This window comes from Trichoderma camerunense (assembly GCF_050948025.1).
Source record: "Trichoderma camerunense strain CBS 138272 chromosome Unknown V8C40scaffold_6, whole genome shotgun sequence".
NCBI lineage: Eukaryota > Fungi > Ascomycota > Sordariomycetes > Hypocreales > Hypocreaceae > Trichoderma > Trichoderma camerunense.
This window is the reverse complement of record NW_028145364.1, coordinates 510,905-530,735: the sequence shown is the minus strand read 5'-3', so window position 1 is coordinate 530,735 and position 19,831 is coordinate 510,905. Positions and strand designations below refer to the sequence as shown.

The 19,831-nt window shown below is 51.4% G+C and overlaps 6 protein-coding genes across 6 annotated transcripts; 5 read left to right on the top strand and 1 right to left on the bottom strand.

Annotated features, from left to right (window-relative positions):
* The first annotated feature begins 134 nt into the window (after positions 1-134).
* Positions 135-2,182, top strand: V8C40DRAFT_240667 (guanine nucleotide exchange factor MON1). Its single transcript, XM_083214846.1, has one exon. The coding sequence runs from the start codon at positions 303-305 to the stop codon at positions 2,103-2,105; it is 1,803 nt and encodes a 600-aa protein (XP_083074769.1). The 5' UTR covers positions 135-302; the 3' UTR covers positions 2,106-2,182.
* On the bottom strand, positions 2,076-3,219 carry V8C40DRAFT_240666 (uncharacterized protein). Its single transcript, XM_083214845.1, has one exon. It carries the CDS (start codon positions 2,820-2,822, stop codon positions 2,352-2,354), a length of 471 nt encoding a protein of 156 aa, XP_083074768.1. The 5' UTR covers positions 2,823-3,219; the 3' UTR covers positions 2,076-2,351.
* Positions 3,220-5,507: 2,288 nt separating this feature from the next.
* On the top strand, positions 5,508-8,600 carry V8C40DRAFT_274044 (uncharacterized protein; the record flags this gene model as incomplete). The annotated part of the gene is made up of 2 exons (XM_083220564.1): positions 5,508-6,203; positions 6,261-8,600. The coding sequence occupies 2 exons, from the start codon at positions 5,508-5,510 to the stop codon at positions 8,598-8,600; spliced, it is 3,036 nt and encodes a 1,011-aa protein (XP_083074767.1).
* A 455-nt stretch (positions 8,601-9,055) lies between these two features.
* On the top strand, positions 9,056-10,358 carry V8C40DRAFT_187483 (uncharacterized protein). The gene has a single exon (XM_083211820.1). It carries the CDS (start codon positions 9,211-9,213, stop codon positions 10,108-10,110), a length of 900 nt encoding a protein of 299 aa, XP_083074766.1. The 5' UTR covers positions 9,056-9,210; the 3' UTR covers positions 10,111-10,358.
* A 164-nt stretch (positions 10,359-10,522) lies between these two features.
* Positions 10,523-13,692, top strand: V8C40DRAFT_240656 (transcription factor domain-containing protein). The gene is made up of 5 exons (XM_083214844.1): positions 10,523-10,701; positions 10,757-10,781; positions 10,856-10,941; positions 10,999-12,336; positions 12,415-13,692. Exons 1-5 carry the CDS (start codon positions 10,664-10,666, stop codon positions 12,980-12,982), a joined length of 2,055 nt encoding a protein of 684 aa, XP_083074765.1. The 5' UTR covers positions 10,523-10,663; the 3' UTR covers positions 12,983-13,692.
* A 1,492-nt stretch (positions 13,693-15,184) lies between these two features.
* V8C40DRAFT_240650 (F-box protein) lies at positions 15,185-19,556 on the top strand. Its single transcript, XM_083214843.1, has 2 exons — positions 15,185-15,479; positions 15,594-19,556. Exons 1-2 carry the CDS (start codon positions 15,367-15,369, stop codon positions 19,015-19,017), a joined length of 3,537 nt encoding a protein of 1,178 aa, XP_083074764.1. The 5' UTR covers positions 15,185-15,366; the 3' UTR covers positions 19,018-19,556.
* Positions 19,557-19,831: the final 275 nt, after the last annotated feature.

Below are 19,831 nucleotides of genomic sequence, written 5' to 3'. Positions count from 1 at the left end.
GCTTAGAGGTTGGGAGGTACCTGTAGAGGCGTCGCACAGGCCCTGGCCGCCAAGTACTCGCTACCTACGGCAGGCTGCGGCATCATTAAAAGGGCTCCGATACGGCCCTGGAAGCTTAAGGTTCGCTTCTGTCTCCTACATTCCCTTATCGATGCTCCTCCGCCATTGTCGCCGCTCCCAGCACGCAATGGCATGATGGATAGAATCGCCGTGCCGCTAGAATCAGGATCGCGCAACACTCCAGCCTTTGGATGATCGCCCGCTTGAGCCCTTCTTGAGATGCGACAGGGCTGCGAGTCAAGATGGGACAGGAGAGCGATTCCTCCCACGAGGAGCAACCCCCTCCGCTCCCGCCTCGGCCGGCCGCGAGCAGCTCGAACAGTTCAGTCGACCCAAAGGCACTGCAGGCCCAGGCAACAACTGCCATAACTCCCCTAGACATCCAGACATTGTCCTTTCCCGACGGAAGCCGGGGGACATTCTCGACGCCAACCACTCGGTCCGCGTCCACTCCGACAGGTAGCGGTTACACGTCTCCCAACCGCCGGCCGAGCAGCTCGGGCGTCGAGGGAGATGACGCCGCCAGCATCATGAGCTTTGCGCCAACGATGCGCCCAGCTGGAGACATTGCGAGCTTGCTGACTTCTTCCCTCAGCAAGAAGAGCGCCGCCTGGAACCTGCTCAAGTCGCAGGCCGCAAATGTCCAGCCGTTTGAGAGGCATCAGCGAGGCGCACAAGATCGACTTGCCGATTTTGAAAAGGAGTTTGCCGCGCTTCCCGACGAGTCAAACGAGTTCTTCAAAGACGACGAGAGGCTGGCCATTTGGCGGTCGAAGCTGAAACAGTACATGATCCTATCGTCCGCTGGCAAACCCATTTGGAGCCGACATGGAGACCTTAATCTCATCAACTCCTCGATTGGAGTCGTACAAACCATCATCTCCTTCTATGAGGGATCCAAGAACCCCCTTCAGGGCTTCACGGCCGGCAACACCCGATTCGTGGTCTTGACCCAGGGACCACTCTACTTTGTGGCCATCAGCAAGCTTGGAGAGAGCGATTCACAGCTACGAGTGCAGCTGGAGGCTTTATACATGCAGATTTTGTCAACGTTGACTCTACCTTCCCTAACCAACATATTCGCGAATCGACCGTCCACCGATTTGCGCAAGCCTTTACAAGGGACCGAGGCTTTGCTTTCATCGCTAGCGGACAGCTTCACGAAAGGGTCTCCTTCAGCATTGCTAAGCTCGCTGGAATGCCTGAAACTGCGAAAGTCTCAGCGGCATACGATCAACAATACGTTTCTAAAGTCAAGGGCCGACAAACTGCTCTACGGGCTTATCGTGGCAGGAGGCAAGCTTGTCAGCGTTATTCGGCCACGGCGCCATTCCCTCCATCCCAGTGACCTCCAGCTCATCTTCAACATGCTCTTTGAGTCGGAGGGCATCAAGGCGGGAGGCGGTGAAAATTGGATCCCGTTGTGTCTCCCGGCCTTCAACAATAAAGGCTATCTATACATGTATGTCAGCTTCTTCGAAGGGGTGTCGGGCGAGCAAGCGACGGCACCGGCCGCGGCCGTGGGGCAGCCGGTTGATGAAGAGATTGCCATGATCCTCATCAGTGCGGACAGAGAAGCCTTTTTCAGTCTCAAACAAATGCGAGACGACGTTGCGCAACAGCTGGCGAAGAATGGCAGTCTCGCCATCATCAGAGATGCCGCTCGTGCTGGCCGCCCTACCATGGGACAAATCGCGCCGGGAAGCCCAATATGCCATTTCTTGTTTAAGTCGCGAGCGAATGTGCAGTTTTGCATGTCGGCGCTAGAGCCTACCTTTGGACATTTGGTAAAGAGAAGACGACTTATGACGGCGTATCACGAGCTGCATGCCTCAACCCACGCAAAGAATGCGCACCTTAAGATTTTGCAATGCGTGAGCGACGACGCAACATCGCTGGCTTGGCTCACTCCAACTTTTGAACTCTACTGCATTGGCGGACCGAATCTATCACGAGCAGCAATGGCGCAGGGTGCCAATAAGATTATGCAATGGATAAAGAGAGAGGAGAACCGGTTGTTCATCATTGGTGGCGGTGTATTTTGATTCGTCTTTTTGTTAAATTCATAAATCATTATCATACAGATTGCTTTTCAGCAAGCCCAATGCAGCTGCCACTGCCCTAGATCCCTGTCTGTCTGTGGTGAATATCAGTGAAGATTGCAACTTGAATGCTATCCTTTTTGTTTCCAATGTTTTTTCCCATCCATTCCCCGCAGCTGTATACACTTTGTTGTTGATGTTTTTCCCTATTTGAATTTCGAATTTTTCGTGTTTCATTCTTCTTCCCGTTTACACGGGTTTGGGGATTTCGGACACGGTAATGATGGTTGGGGGTTGAATGTGAGTGTTGCGCTTGCCAAAGACTGACTCGACCGGCAAGCTGCTGATTCTCCTAGAGCTCCTGGACGAAGGTGCTCGTACATCGTTGAAGCCCTCCCCAAGTCGAGGCGGACGCTGTCGTTTGATGGTCAAGGATCTCTTTGCCCACTGCAGGACTTTGTCGTTGACGCTTGGTCGCCGCTTAGGAGGTACCCAGCTGTCGTCGTAGCTCCGTTGAGGCGGCGGGGCAATCTTGTTCTTGCTCTCGTCAAAGTAGGACGTCTTTGGGGGCTGCGGAGGATCCAGGAAGGATTCGGAGAACGGGGCGTCAAAGTCCTCGCGGAAACGAGGGCTTCGCATGGGGCTGCGCGGCTGGTACTGGAGATCGGATTGGCTCATGGTGGGCATCTGGAGGTGGAAGTCTGGTTTGCGGAGAGCCATTGGATGATAGTATAGTTGGTGGTGTATACGGAGTATAAGATTGACTGTTTGTATCAAAGGAGTGTGTGTGTGAAACGAGTGTGTGTTGAAAGAGTGTGAGTGTGATGAGACGTTTGGACAATGCGGGAAATAAGAAGAAGAAAAATCAGGTCATTGATGCAGACGGTAATATATATGAGAGCTGCAGCAGGTGTGATTCTGGCCACTGGAAGAAGAGAGGACTCATTGATCGGTTGTAATATTGACGACGAGCTCTCTCAGAACCTAATCTCCCTGGAAACGTGCCGGTGATTTTAATAAAAGTAAAAACCAACGGTTGACGAAATGAAAATAAAACTCTCTTTTGTGTTCGGAAGAGCGGAAGAAATGGAACAGCAGCAGGGCGAATGAAATGGATTTAAAAATAAATACTAACATGGAACAAAGAAAGAAAAAATTGCACCAGACGCTGCAGGTACTTCGGAAACAGTACTCGTACATGTACATACATGCATGACTCCCTCATCCACGGTCCCCCCCAACGCTGCAGCCGAGAATTACAAGCAGCAGCCGGGTGGGAATACGCAGAAACAAAGGATTGCCGCATGTCACTTCCAACTTTACCCACAAAGGCTGTCCACAATGCCCCTGACTAGAGCACGTCGCCCTGGCAGAGTTGCGGGGATCCAGCCAGTCAAGATCCGGAGATGGGCGCTGTGGCCCCTCATCAGGGGCTTTTGGGGCGCTAGGGTTCAGACCCGGCAGCGGCCGGCAAAGCTGTCTGGCGCAGGGCATTTGATGGGCTACCATTCGAGGATGCTGTGTGGCCGCTGCATGTTACAAACTTGTGATGCCGAGGGAAAGTTTAAATACAGCGTGTACAGCAGTTGAGTGCTGATCCGAGTTGATGTATCATCTCGTGATATCATTGACGCGTTTTGCTGTTGATATTGACCATCTTAGCCAAATCAAAGCCATGGTACGGAGTAGACCAAACAAGCATGGCAAACAAGCATCATCTTGTTTCTCCCCCCCATCGGTACTTGTGCTACCGTTCCCAAGTAATCTCCGATCACATTCTAGAACAACTGTCTCGGGTCAGTGCCGCAAGACAAGCACTATCTATTCCGTCCTTTAGCCTGAAAGAATTGCTCCTAGTGAAAAGATCGGGGAGGGGAGCCTTGCCAGCGAGGACACGTGAGCCGTCCGCGATGGGAAATCATTTCGCCAAAGTGCCCGCATAAACGACAAAACAGAATCACCTGTCATACGTATGATTAAAATGCACGCCCATGTGAAACCCCGGGGGGTCTTCTTCTTTCGTTTTTTTGCATGGAAGCGGTAGGAAGCCAGCCGAAGAGGCGCCGTCATTTCCAGCAGACAGAGTTCAGCTACGTCTCAAATTAATGCAGGACGAGCCTGGCAATTGGCCGAGATGGCCTCCCCCGACGTCACTCTCTGGATGAATGGTTATCGTTGCCCGGGTTCCTGGATCCGCGGTTGCGGGCAGGCTAGTGCAGGTGGTGTCGTGAAAGCGATATGATTTTAATCCATCCATTCAGCTGGTCGAGATGGATGGCTACACGTGCTTGGACGGCGGTTGGTCCAGTTATCGTCACCGTTGGGCTAGCACGATTAGAGTTTACACGGGCCAAACTGTGGGATGTCTACCGTGTTCCGTATGGGTGACCAACTCCATGGATGGATTGATGTCTTATCAGCTTACTGACCTGCATACCCGGCCTGCAATGTGGCATATAAGTGGCTGTAGGTTGCACGATAAGAGCAAGGTTTGGAAGCCCTGTTCTACAACACCTCGAGCGCTGATCATGGAGGCATTCTCCTGGGGCAACGCCAGCACCTTTTACTGTGTGGTGGCCTTTGTGGAAATTGCGCAAGCTCATGGGTGTCACACCTGCGGGTTGGGAATAAAGTCCTTTTCAAAGGTATCAATGCTCGTACTAGGTAGGTATGTTGGATCCAATTCAATCTGCTCGCACAGGTCAATCGGACGGATGCGTCTCAACTCAGATCCAATGCACTTCCAATGCGCCTCCTACTAGGGCCTTTTTCTTTGTCAATCGCTCGAGGCAAACAAACGCCCTTTCCAGCCTCGACAAAACATAATCACAAGAGCCATCATCATCGGAAAATCTTCCATCTTTGTCCTTGATGCCCTTCATATATCTTCAATAACATCTACCCTATCGCTCATAACTGCATGCAATCTCGATACGGTATGAACCTGAATACAAAGTCTTCAGGCAGTTGTCCACCTTGTAATCAAGTACCTGCATGTGATTTTATCGATATCCCAACAGGCACTTCAGTCGCTGATGTCCATACTCATCGCAGCTTCCTCTTCTCCTCCTTCTATTCTCACCGAGAATCGCTTAATGCTTCATCTACAGATGCGCCTTCCATTCTCCATCATGACTTGCTCGCTAAAATTTCGAGGCCTATGCACTCCTGTCCTCCTCCCTCTTCTTGCTTCATCTTTCACAAAGATGTCTGTGCCAAGCTGCCGGCCGTCCGCGTTTTCTTGGAGTTGGTTTATGGTCCTCGAGTTCTGGACGTTTTTGATTCCCGGGTGTCGATCCGCCGTCTTTGGTTTCCCCTTTTCTTGTTCTGGTTCCTGAGCCCTCCCACGGTATTTTAATCTATATGATATTGATATTCCACTTGTCCGCGACTTGATGCGTTTCCATGGATGCGTCTCGACTACGCCAAAGATCTGCCAGTCATAGCTCGCTGCGCAGCCAGTATCGATATCAAACCAGAATGATCAACTACACTAATCCGCGTCCCCCAGCTCAGAGACACCCGCTGCGCAGTGTCAACGAACATGTCGCTCTTCTACGCTCCCCGGATCCCCTGGAGAGCATGCTCAAGACCACAACCGAAACTGGTGACATCGGCATCTTTTCCATCGGGCCAAATTCTTCATCGGCATCTTTCGCTCGTCCCAAAAGGGCCAGATCCCATCCCAGGGAGTCAAATTTACCGCTACCTGCACGCTTTTCGGGGTATGATGATGGCTATTACTGCCGCCCAGATAGCCCTAAGAGGCTGCGTTCATATCGCGACACCACGTCTGAAATCATTTCTCTCTATGGTTCCGAAAGTCAGAAAACACTATTGTCTTCGGTCTCGCCAACGAGCATCGACGACGACCCCAGATCATACTCCATGACTACAACCAGCTCAAAACGGATTCCATCTCAAAAATCCACTGGCACATTACAAAGTCAGTCAAGCGGAGGTGGTTTCCAACGCCCGAGGTCCCCTTTCCCATACCCAACCCGACTGAAGCGCCCAGGGGTTCGACCAGCCTCTCCAGCTCTCAGGGAGAATGGGGATATCGACTACAGTAGAATGGTTGAGCTTGATCGGTTTTCCCAAGTATGTGCTCGAATTCAAATCTCTGCCGAGGCCATCTCATTACTGACTTTATCATAGAGAACTATTCATGGGTCATATAAGCCTACTTATAACCATGGCCCTAGACGGCCCCTTCCAATGGCCTTTCGTCCCGATGTAAATAGGTCAACGTCTTCATTGCCATCGAGAACGCTACACTCGCCTTATCTCTACGCACCAGTGCCTTGCTATGCCAGAGGTCCTAATCCATCTTTGCCGTGGGGGTTCGCTAGGCAGCCGAATCGGCACCAGCGAGGCTCCATAGACCAAAGTACTCGCTCGGCAAGTCTGACTTCCATCGTTGAAATGTATGATAGGCCAGTGACTTCAAACTCGAATTGTGCGCCGCCGCCAGTCCAATCGCCCGGCTCTTTCTACTACGACTACAGTGAGCAATTCGAGGACCAGCCGCCTTGGGACATGGATTTGGACGTACCGCTACATCCCATACCGCAAAGGGTTGAAAACATTCGCCACTCTCTGTTGCTACTGGATGATATCCAGGGAAGCTTTGAAGTAAGCGGTAACTACCCAGACTCGATTAAATCCAATGCGCAAGAGGTCGGAAAGACTTCAATAGAGCCTTCCCAGCTGTCGGATGCCGCAGATGGCAATTCAGAAGATAATGAAGCTCTGCAGCCAACTTCTAACGAGGAAGATGGTGCCATGGAAAGGCAATCTACCCCTGAGCCAGGTTCAAAGGCAACCCCTTTGATAACTCTTTCCGATGAAGATCAGAGCCAGCCACTGATTCTCTCAGGTCAAGTGTCACCAGATGCAGACGCAGATGCAACTGATATACTTTCAATGACGAGCGGTTCGACCTCTTTGGGATCACCGGCTCCTTTGCAGACACCTTCAAAAATAGTAGAAACCAACTTTAATGTGGCGAGCGAGTCTTGGAGTCAAAGGTCATCTCAGATTGGTCTTTCGAAGCTGAGATATTCGTTGGATCCTGCGTTGTCGGAATTTGCTTCAGTTTTGTCATCTTTTGACCGCTTGGGAAGGATTCAGATCTCAAAAGACAACGAGATGCAGTCTATGAATGGAGAACGCCATGACACCTCTGTGTACCAGCAAGATGATTTGCACGCGGCTACCCTGAAACGCTCGAGTCGGCAGTCGTCATCAACATCACCCGGCCCGGTTGACGAAGAAGATGGTGTATATCTAAAATGCCACCGCAGGAATGTTGCGGCTATGCGGATAAGCATAACTGGCATTGTCCCAGACGAAATTGTACAGCATTCACCGGAGCGTCACAACAGCTTGGCAATCCTCTGCCCAGAACCCATTTCTCCCGTACGTGAACTAAGAGTCAAGGAGAGTATACCTCAGTTGATGAAAGCCCTACCGCCGCTCCCAAGAGAAGCTGAGAAGCTTTCAGGCTACGGTACTGCGGGCACCCCACTGTTAAATGGCTACTTGGGGCATAACGGCTTGATGTTGGGCAAAGAATGTACTGCAGCAATGAAGTGGCCATTAGAAACAAAGCAAACTTCATCTTCGCCCACAATTTCACAGCTTTCACAGGACTTTCACCCCAAGTTAAAACTCAGAGCTCAGGCACCGTCATCATCACCCGGAAAGCGTGCCAATCTATTATGCTCAGTTACAAGTGAAAAGCGAACTTTTGCCGGCAGCCACGATCACGAGTATGGGCCAGCAGTGCGACCAAAGCTGAAGCTCAAAATACCGCGTAATCAAGTTCAACCAGGCAACAGCGGGCTTTCTCCATACAATAATCGGTTGAAACAATGTAACTCGCTCGCAGACCTGGCACACTGTCTCAAAAAGGATGCAGCAGATGAACATATCGGGATTGACATGGGCAGTAAAACACAAGCATCGAGCTTTGGTTCAACAGAAGCGAACATGGCAGCAACGGAGGAACAATCTATCCGTTTGGAGCCATCGCCACAGCCGTCTGATCAGTTCAATATCCCTGATCCTCCATCACCGGCCAGGAGAGTAGCATATTCAAGGCATCCTGCTACATCAGCAAATGGGGAAGAAGAGGTTGAAATATACAGCAGTCGTGTTTATACTAATGCAGGCAGGCCTCGTGGGCTGCGAGGCAAGTTTTCGGTACTTCGGTTGCGATTCGCCAGCCAGCAAAGTTACGCTACTGCACCAGAGGAGGCATTGGATGTGCCTTGCACGGATGAAAAGGCGTCTTCTATTCCACTCGCACCTGCCAGCAAAGGTCCAGATGGCTCTTACGAGACGGAAATAGGCACAACAGATCAACCGCTTCCTGTTAAAGAAGAGAAAGTGAGGCGGGGTGTCAAGCGGTGGGCGCGAGAAGTCAAAAAAGCTGTCCGTTTGTATGTGAAGAGGACTTGGGAACGGTCTCCCAAGGTGAAGGTGGACACCTGATTCACAGAATGTTGATTGGTGTGTGGTTTGGCTTGAGTTCTGGATGAGGTGTCTCACAACGACGATTGCGGCGTTTTGAACATCACAACTACCTAATACTAGCATATTATGAACGGTTTAACGGGGACTATTGATGCATCCACGAGAAGAGAAGTCATGTGGCGTTGATGAGAGGGTTTGTGGGAATATACGCTAGTTTGCAGAATAACTAAACCAAGTATGCCTGAGATGTCTAAGCCAATGACACATCCGTTCATCTAGCTTGATCGCTGTCCATTCCCGAGGCCTGTTGCTCCCACTATTTAATTACATGCCTATTCATGTGGTGTTTGGTATTGGCCTCTTTTTAGTTAAGAATTGGCGGTTTTCCATATCGTAGTTGAGACGGAGGCGCAACTCCGTCCCCATCGCGGGTGGGTATAAGCTAAGTATGAGATCTGCCTACTAAGGCAGATAGCCAGTATATTGGGGTTAAACAACTACGAATATTTGAATAGTATATACGACGAGTATTAAAGTTATTGTAAATGATATATAGACCTTGTGCATCTGCTTTACTTCTGATGTTGCAGGCCTTTGATGATATCATATCAACACAAAATTTACAATCATGAACACTTCCATCGTAACTGGGCAACAAGCCCGATTAGCTTCACGGAACAACAAGTCGCACAAGGCAGGGACTTCAGGCCTCGCACCTGGATATTTACAGGCCAATCTCATCATTCTACCGTCGCGATATGCGAACGATTTCCGCAACCTTTGCGCTCGAAATCCGGTCCCATGTCCACTGATTGCCGAGTCTGCAACCAAGGGGTGTGACAATGCGGTTATTTCCCATATTAATAAAGTCCGTGGCGACGAGATTCTCGGCGAAGGATGTGATATAAAGCGAGACGCTCCTCATTACATGGTATACAAGGACTCGAAGCTGGAAAAGAGCCATTGCAACGATGTTGTGGCAGAATGGACGGACGACCACGTTGCCTTTCTAATCGGGTGTTCATATTCTTTTGAGACGGCATTGGCGGCGGTAGGACTTCCGCCGAGACAGCTTTTATTGGGGAGAAATGTGCCAATGTACAGGACGACGTTAAGGCTGTGTCCTTCGGGGGTGTTTCAGGGCGGGACGTATGTGGTGTCGATGAGGCCGTATAAGAGGCGGGATATTGAGAAGGTGAGGGAAATCACGAGGAGGTTTGGGGCTACGCATGGGGAGCCGTTGGATTGGGGGTGGGAGGCTGTGGAGAGGCTTGGGATTGAGAATATTGATGAGCCGGAATGGGGGGATGCGCCGATGGATGTTGATGGGAAGAGGGCATTTGGGGAGCTGAAGAGGCAGAGAAGATGTGAGAATGAAGATGATGAGGAGGAGATTCCAGTGTTTTGGGGATGCGGAGTGACGCCTCAGGAGGCGGTGATGAGGGCTGGGTTGGAGGGAGTGGTGATGGCACATGCGCCGGGACATATGCTGGTGTTAGATGCGCGAGACGAAGATCTCGCAAGGTGATGTGCTTTGGGGAGATGTTCATGACTAATGCCCGTCTTTGGATTGAGTCAGCCTTTTTGTTGTCTTTATGTTGAAAGGAAAATGCTAATATTGTTCGTCACTAGAGGAAGATGTGTATATCTTCAGACACAGGGTAACGATTTTGAGCAGGGTGAATTTACTGTAGAACAAATTTATTGTCAAAATTTTAAATCACAGCAACTTGGGAAGAACATATCTATATCTTTATATATAAGATCGATGATGAATCTTTCTTCTCGTCTTAGTTGGAGTCCCGTAGCTGTGAATAGTCCTAGTTGGGCAATATCCCCGGTTTTTAGGCGACCAAGCGACGTAGCGCCGGGGCGGCCGCAGACCAACGGGAAGCGATGCCGGTCAGCCTCCGATCTGCTTCTATGCTGCAACATTAGCTGCGAAGCCTCAACTCCGCAGTCATCATGCCAGGATTTTCTGCTTCCAACTCACGCCACCGCAGCTGATTCAATTGATCGGAACAGCATCCAACTCTTCGCATTCCTCTACCCTTGTAAGGCGGCTCAGTGTACATGCAGCAATGGAGGAGCCTCTCTTAGGAGACTCCGTCAGGACGTCGTAAGTTCTCTCACCTGATGACACTGACATTTTACTAACGAAACCACGTTTGTAGCTGTGAGCGATGCCGTCGTCGCAAGGTTCGCTTTGGGCTTATTCTCTGAAACTGCTATGGCTCGTGTGGAGGCTGACGCTATTTCTCCTGCATCTATAGATCAAATGCGATCGGAAGCGCCCGTGCTCCAAGTGCGCCAAGGCGGGAACTGAATGTGTCCTCCAAGGCATCGGAGAAAAGCAGCGGTAAGGCGGGGGATTCGCTGTGAGCTGTCTCTGTTTGCTAATGACAACACCGAGCAGGCCGGTTTCAAAGAGCTATGTCCAGGCTCTTGAGGGCCAGATTGCCGCGCTGGAGCGAGTCATTCACAAGCTTGCTCTGGCAGACGACGCGGAGCGCACTCAGATCATCTCGGAGATGTCGCTGACCTCATCGGCTCCTGATGCGGCTCTGGCGGAAGGCGGGCAAGTTGACATCAAGACGGACCCGAGCGTTGCTGCTGCTCGAGTCAAGTCCGGCCAGCTTAGGCGACTGAGAGGAGGCAACGCAGCACAGTTCTTTGGAGGGACAAGCTTACTCCAGATACACTTTTCTCAGACGTCTCCGTCCCCAGTTCCGACAAATTCCATAGGCATGGAGTCCCTGGCCATTTCAACAGACGGTCAACCTTATGATAACAGCCTTAATATTAATGCCAACAACAATAACAACAACCTGGACCTGGGCGATCTGTATGGAGACTTGGACGACTTCAGCCCCATGAGTGCGTCTTTCCAGTACGAGCCTCACCATGAGATTTCACAGAAGATGATGTCGAGATTTTTCCAAGAGGTCTACCCGTACAACATGGTTCTCTATCGCGAGTATTTCCTGAGAGACTATGATGTCGGGTCAGGGAAATACTATTCAGACGTCTTGCTCTATGCCGTCTGTGCTCTGGGGGCGCTTCAATACGACGACATGCTCAACGTTTCCGAGATCTTTTCAGGCCAAGCCCAGGCCCTTCTTTATCCCACCCTTGATAGCCCTGACCTTACAACCCTTCAAGCTCTCGTTCTACTTGGATACCATGAGATTGCTGTGGGACGGGCATCTAAAGGCTGGCTGTTCTGCGGTATGGCCTTTCGCCTCGCGCACGAAATGGGGCTTCATCTTGATCCTACCAACTGGGATGGGTCTACTTCCGAAACGAGCGGTGGGTGGGATAGGGAAATTCAGCGTAGAGTCTACTGGGCAGTCTTTACAGCTGATAAGCAGCTCAGCCTCTATTTCGGGAGACCTCCGGCGCTGTACCCGGGCGAGTCGGACGTGCGGAATACCATCCGGCTCCAATATCCCCCGGGTTGGCAAGGCCTTCTTGAGACGTACATTTGCAAGGGAGCATCGGCAAACGAATGGGACAACGGCGTGGCGCTCGTGGGCTCGTTCATCTACCGAGCTGAGCTGGCCAAGATTATCCATCTCATCATCACGGATTTGTTCGAGAACCGGAAAGGAGGAGGCGGAGATGCTACTATAATTGCAACTAAGACGCGAAGGATCCATGTGTTGTTGACCAAGTGGCTCGCGGGTATCCCCAGTTTCCTTCACTGGAATCAGTGGACGGTTGGCCAGGTGCCTCCGTATGTTTTACATCTTCAGTAAGTTGAACCCATTGGCTACAAATCTCTCACCCCATCATCATCACGTTCATAACAGCTAATCTCAAACGTCGTTAGCATGATGTTTCACACCATCATGATCATCCTCCATCGCCCGCCATCGCACATGTTTGAGAACCCAGGGATTGCCGAAGGTGAAGACGTGGAAATTTGTTACGAATCTCTGCAGGCGATTCTACGTCTAATGCGAAGCTACTCTCGTTACTACCGCTACCGATCACTACCGCTCGACTTTGTGCACACGCTCTCTACGGCCGCAAGCACGGTCATGATGAAACGCTTCCTCCAAAAGGCATCGTGGAGCGATCCGGACATTGAACGTGCGTTGTCACTCATCATGCAGGCCATGGACGAGATACAGAATACCTGGCCTTGCGTGCGGGAGATTCGGGACGTGCTCCTCCAGGCGCAGCAGACGCAGACGGCGATGCCACCCGAGGATCCTCTCAATGTGCCGGATCTTATGAACGGACTACAAGTCAACAACGATAATTTCCTGGAGAATTTGGGAGACGACCTTGGCACTCTTATTACAGACGAGTTCTTGAGTGCCCAGCTTCCCATCGTGGGGCCTGGACTTGAGCCGTTTGATTTCAACCAGATGCCAGGGCCAGGGCCATCTTGAAGGAGGCTGCGCCACACTTATTTCCAACTTCCAGTCACCATCGCGGTGCGCCTCTTCTAGTGAGGTGCGGAGGGTGTGATGGTCATCTTCTTGGCATGCCAACCGTCTAAAACACAGTACTCCATATGATTTGTGGGAAGAGCTGCCCCGAAGCAGGGAGCTTATCTTTTGCTCTACCTCCATCGGACACTTTTTAGGTAATGCCGACTTAATATGACGGTGAAAAAAGATTGGGGGGATCAGATCAAGGATGATGGCCAGAGCGTTTGGCTGCCGGATGGACACCCAGGATGCTGCGATGCGGAGCCTTTGGGACTCCATACTGTAGATCTGAGGGATGGATTCACCGCCACGTCTCGTGCGACCAAGTTCATCTGTCGGATCAGAATCAGAGCGGCTGCGGAACTGGGCCGTCAAATCCTTTGGGGGCAATAAATATTAGCTCATCCAAAGCACAGTTCCCAGGCGTTTGCGCATCTCGATCCTTCTTGGGCCGTGCGGATTGGAGAGGCGTTGGGTGGCTTGCTTCAGGCGTCTTTAGATGTGCAGGGGTTTGACTCAAGCGGCCATGGAATTCAGTAAATGATTTTGATAGAAATAAGGATAAACAGCTGATTCGATATGAGATGCGGAGTGCATCTTCCCTGTTTACCCCCCGTATGTACTCCATGCCTGCAGCTGTTACTTGTAATCCAAGCTCTCTCATCTCGCTCTTCGTTGCTCTGAACCGAGGTGGTGTGAAAAGCAGGCTCACGTGATGCAGGCAGCTAGAAAAAGGAGCCGATTGCTTTGGACTGTTCCTTGGGGCTAAAAAAAGAAACAATTGTGACGGGAAGGGAAAAGGCGCCAAGGCCTGATTAGCTGGATAGCCTATTTCTCGGGAAATTGGGATGATGGGATGATGCTATTGATAGAGAGTGTTTTTTATGCGACGATGCGTCTACTTAGTTCGGGGGGACATGCATAAACGAGAAGAAGAAGAAAAAAGAAAGAATAGAAAGAGGCCAAGATGGGAAAGAGACTAGAAACAAAAATAAGAAAACAAAAAGGGAGAAGAAGAAAACGGCTGCTTGTTTGGGCAAAGATTCCAAGCTGCAAAGTGGGCGGGCGCATTGGAAATCAGCAGCTGAGGCGTCAGACAGTAAGACACCTTTGGGGGGATTCCATGCCATTCAACCCCCCTGCCTGGCCTGGTTAGAGAGAGAGACAAATTCAGTGTAGAGGCGCATGTCGGCCAAATCCGTAGTTTGACAGCTAAGGATCTGCCGCGGGTGCTCGTGCGCACAGGTGAATATGCCGATGCCGTTTGGTCCGTGTTATAGAGACAAAATAAACGAGAGCGATGCTCAGGGAGGGAGGTGGAAGATGAGGATGAGTGAGAGGATGTTCGTAGAGCTGCATGAAGTATATACTCCGTAAATACTAATGTTTAGATGGATATAAGAAGGCACTCGGCATAATTGGAATTACAAAGAAAGAGAAGAATGAAAGGAGAAGAGGAAGAAGTGAAGACGCTGTCTAAGAAAGGCTCTGTACAGATCTCATGCCTTCAAAGCTGTAGTCTCTCTCTCCGTATTCCCCCCCTGCTTGAGGGTCCCGTATTGCCAGAGTAGCAGCAGGATGGATCAAAGCTACGATACTGCATACAGACCCTGCTCCGTAGACGAGTGGGTACGTGGACGGATGGACGATGATGAAAACAGACTCAACATTCTTGGCGAGATATCAGATGTCATCTTTGTTGCCTTCTTTTTCCCTCTCAGTTTTACTCATCATCCAATATTTCTTAATATGGATATTACTAACCAACTCATTATACGCGCACTTGGCAGTTTTGGCATCAACTTATCTTCAGGTAACTCACTGCAGTCAGCCCCAATCCTCTACAGGTGCTTGGACACCTTCTGTTAGGTTGTTCCAGGGCTTCTCTGCCGCACTAGCTGGCCCGCATGGGGCGCGGGTGGCCACTAACATCGGGAAGCTCAGCTTCTAGAGACAGGCTTGACAGGGCCTAATCCCACCCAGCAAGTACCCGCTACTCCGGCATAGGTGCGTGCGGGCACCCCGTCCCAGGTACTTGCACATGTCATGTTTGGCGTCCTTGCTGCTACTCCGTACAAGGTAGCGTCCGCACCTCTACTTTTCAAGGTGCCTTGCCTCGACACTGACTAGAGCCTCTCAGCCACGTTCCTCCGCCTCATCGCTCCCTTTACCTATTCGTATCCTTTCCTCTGCTCCTCCAATCCGCCGTTTCTTCCTCTGCAAGCCTTTCCGCCAACATCGCGAACTCTACCAGCTGCACAGACAGCGTCTCTCCCCCCTCGCCGACTCTGCTGGACATGCCGTATCGTGTATAAGCTGCCGATTGCCAGCGGAGTAGCGTCATGGACGACGCCGAGGCGCCGCCGGAGGCGCGACGGCTGAGCATCGAAAAGGTGCCCATCGTCCTCGAGGCGCCGCCACCCTTTGACGGGCTACCAGACGAAATCATCGAGCAGTGAGCAATCTCTCCCCTGTGCTGGTAGACGAGGCTTCAAAATGGGAACAAGGGAATCGCAGGAGAGCATAAACGGCGGGTAAGAGAAAAAAAAATCTGACGATGGCATCACAGGATACTTCTAGCCACGGATCCCAATGGCTTCGCCTCGCTCATGACGCTCAACCGCAAATGGAGAGAAGTGTCACAGCGCCCGCACCTCTACCGATACCACCTCGCACGATGTCCGACATATGCCACGTCCCATGCCAGCTTGCCGTCCGCCGATGACGCCAACTTGCCTCGTCTGCGGCGCATGTTCGCCAGTGAAATCAAACGAAACCTCTTCGATTCCTATGTGCGGCCGAGCGTCACCATCATTAAACTCATTTCCAAGGCCATCAGCTCCTCATCATGTCCGGGAGGAGAGGGCATGGGCTTCACCACGTCCTCAAACGGGCACCACATATTGGCCTATAACTCATCACGGATGTACCTGATAAATGCCCAAGGCTCGGGTATCGAGATGAAGCGCGAATTCAAGATGCTGCGCCGCCCGGTATCGGCATGCGTTTCCAACGATGCAACTCTCTTGGCCGTTCTTTCCACCGAGATGCAAGTCGACATTTACGATCTGAAACAATCCCCGCCCAAACGGAAGCAGTCCATGATACTCGACAACAACCCACGAACCATTGCGCTGTCGCCCTGCGGTACTGTTCTCACCGCAGCATATGATGGAGGCATTGAGGTTCAGTCCCTGAGCCGTGGAGCGTCTTCCACCGAAAGGCGCGCGGTCAAGTGTGATGCAGTGGATGCTTTGGCCTTTTCCTTTGACGGCACGCAGATTCTTGGCACAACATTGCATTCGTCTCCACCGAGCACGGTCGTCATCACTGCGCCGTACTATGATCCCGGCGCCCTTGCCATGGAACAAGCCGAAGAGAACCTCAGCGCAATGTGGACCACATCCATCCTGTTCCCCAACTCGAGTCGAGACTGCAGCCATGCCGTGCTTCTACAGGACGGAAGCCAGGAGGAGGCCGCTTGGGCATTTGCGTATGACCGTAGTTTCGAGACCTTTCGAGCCGTCCGGATTGATGACCTTAGAAATGGCACCACGCATTTCACTGGGCCAGTGCCTAAAACATCGTCACAGGCCAAGCTGCTTCCTTGTACACTGCCTTCAGCTACGTATCATGGTGAGTTGGTATCGGCGTGTTTCCACGGTAGCGAGGTTTGGATTTATGGCGTGCCTGAGGACTTGACTGCGGTGCCCGAAGTTCCATCAGCCACCGACAATGCTTCTGGCCTGGCTCGGAGGAACAGCGCTCAAAGCCATTCCTCGCGATCGCCATCGACCAGGACACAGGAGGTCGTTCCTCCCACAGCTCCCACCGGTAGAGTTCCTCAGTGGCAGATTTTGTGCGATAAGCTGAGGAACAACTTTGTGGCGGGACATCAAACATCGGAGCTTACCGGTGTGAGCAATGTGAAATGGGTTTCAGGATTTGGCGATACGTCACTCAAGGAGAGGCTCATTGTTACTGCCTCTGGAGTTGCTGGGCCTAGGCTTGTCACCGAAGACGAGGACATGGATTTTGTCGACGGCGGCAGAATCGCTCTGGTGGACTTTGGATATGCTTTCACCGACGGAACCAAGACTGAGATCGCCATTGAGGTGGGAACCGATGATGCGGAGGTACTTGAAGAGGAGCAGCGTGATATCGAAACCGAAGTTGCCATTGTGCGGCGGAGGACGGTAGCCCAACGCGGAGGGAGAGCAGGGGGTAGGAGAGGCAGCCTGATGCGAACTGCTACAATCGCCGTTACTCCCACCTCTGCTACCGGACCCGGCCACCATATAGTGTCGCCGATTTCGCCTGAATCAACGAGGAGCAACGAGGACGACGACCCCCTAGTACCAAGGACGATGAACCGCAATCCTGTCGCAAACCGGCCAATCATACGCGAGCCAGTCGTCGACGACGAGGAGTTCTTGTCGATTGAGGAACAGGAAGCCATGGACGCCCCCTATGCGCACTCCAGCCCGCGCTCAGGGACAACTCTTCGCCGAGCGGCTACAGTCGCTGCTGCCAACCGCTTGTTGAATCCTCGGACAGCTGATGGGCGCCCCATAGAGTACCGTCGAGCCGATGGTAGGAGAGAGCATCCTCATGAGAGTGATGCGGATAACTGGGAACCGCCGCCACCTCCATACCAAGCTGAGGATCCCGGAGACACGCCCGCCTTTCTGCGTGGCCGCGCAATTTTGGCGCCAGCCTCACTCCCGACGCAATCGCAGCAGTATCTGCCAATGCCAGCAAGTCACAGTGTTCCGCCTCAGCCACCGACCCTAGTGATTCCACCGAATCTATCGTTGGCAGCTCACGCGGCGAGCCATCTCGGCGACCACGGATTAAACCATGCCAGATCTTCCAGCGACTCAACCGTGATAAGTAGGTTACGAGCTGATGAAGAACTGCATTTACCACTATCAAGCACCTCCGGTCCGCTAGATCATGAAGACATATACGACGTATCCCCTCCAGCTTCACCAGCGAGGACTCGAAGTCGAGACAGCCAGTCCATGGTTACTTCTCAGAATTCTGCCACGCCACGGCCGACAACTGCAACATCGAACACCTCAGTGGGACTCTATGAAAGCAGTCCAGCAACTGTAGGTCCTCTGGTGCATCCAGAATTCGACTTTGGCGGGCCGGGACTTGGATTCGATACTTCTCCGATGTCAACAGTAGGGACCACCAGCGCCTCAAGTAATATTGTACCAATACGAAGGCTATCGAATGCACAAACTTGGCCATTAGTATCTCCATCGTCTGAAAGTTACCCAACGCCTTCTTCCACTTACGCTGAACCGGTGCAATTGCAGTCAGCCTTACCCCCGGCTCCTAGCTCGGACCAAATGGCCAGGCTAATTCGGAGAGCCAGTCAGGGAAATCCTCTCAACCTAGCGGGCAGCCTGATCTCGACATATGACCAGCAAATTCAGAGACCACAGCCGGTTGCAGGCTCACTAGCTCTCCCTACAGCAAATATGGCTCATCTTGACGTTGACCAACCCCTGATCATCAGCACTCCCCGTGGTGTGGGCGGTGCTTTTGATCCCCCAGGGCGCAGGACATCCCGCCGTGGCGATCTGCCGATTGTGGCACCTGTGCCCCGAAGGCCTCGCCCAACTGGTGGCTCTGCTGCGCCTCCCACGGTAGAGAGACTGGAAACCATCTCCACCGGCCGTCCCCAACCCATACAGGCCAACAACCTTGTCTTGCCAACATGGATGAAGGGACCGCCAGCCTCGCCTGGACGGCAGCCATCAACGGTAAACAGACGGCCTAGTCGAGCCGAGAGGAGTGCGGCGAAGAACATGCGCGACGCAAAGAAGCGAGGGTGGACGGCCAAGAAGAAGAAGAAAGAAGTCCCCAAGCCGGTCATTGCGGAGGAAGACCACAATGGCAGCATCTGGATGGACATGGATCCGCCGCCTGTGCCGCCCAAGGACCATCATGATAAAGACAAGAAGTGCAGCGTCATGTAATGAATTGGTTTTATAATGCTTTTTTTTATTGCTTTTTCATCCGCAGCCGCTAGGTTGTGTGGATTGATTGGCCGGCATCTATATATATAATTACATCAAGGAAGCGAAGAAGCGAGCTTGTGGTTATCTATCAGTGTTTATACTCTCTGATTTTTTACGTTGGATATCGTCAAAACAAGATACCGGGTCGTTTCTACTCTACAGTTTTTGTTCTCTTGGATTTTCGCTGCTTTTGTTTTTTGTTCTGTTTTTTTATGATGGGCATCTATCTATCATCGGCATAGCGTGTAGGAAGCGGAAGAAAGAAGAGAGGGAAAGAGAGAAAAAGTGATGCTTTTGGGAGTCGTTTTTTGTTTTTATACGGGATTTGGATATTTGAGCGACATGTGCGTGGTGTATATGAGAGGGATGTTGCGTGCATTTTATTACCTTATATATATACAAGTACAGCTGTATTCGTTAATGTATTAGCGAGAAACATGAATTTGGAAGAGCATCATGTTGATAGCGTGTTAATACCAACCTCGATATACTTGTCATCTTAGGCACACCTTACTCAAACTCATTCTATGCATGCGCTTGTGGTTCTAAATACTTTGTTTTTTTATATATTCTGCAGGAGTATACGGAGTATTAAAGCCAGCTATTTACTATCGCAGACTACCGCCCACCATCTCAACGAAATTGTTATGTATTCCTTGCTTATGCTTTCCTCCCATCGACATGACGATTTTTCCAATCCCATCCACCCAAACAAATTAAGCGCCTCGCCATACTGTCTTCTGACCGCCCCCATAGCCCTTGGTATATATAC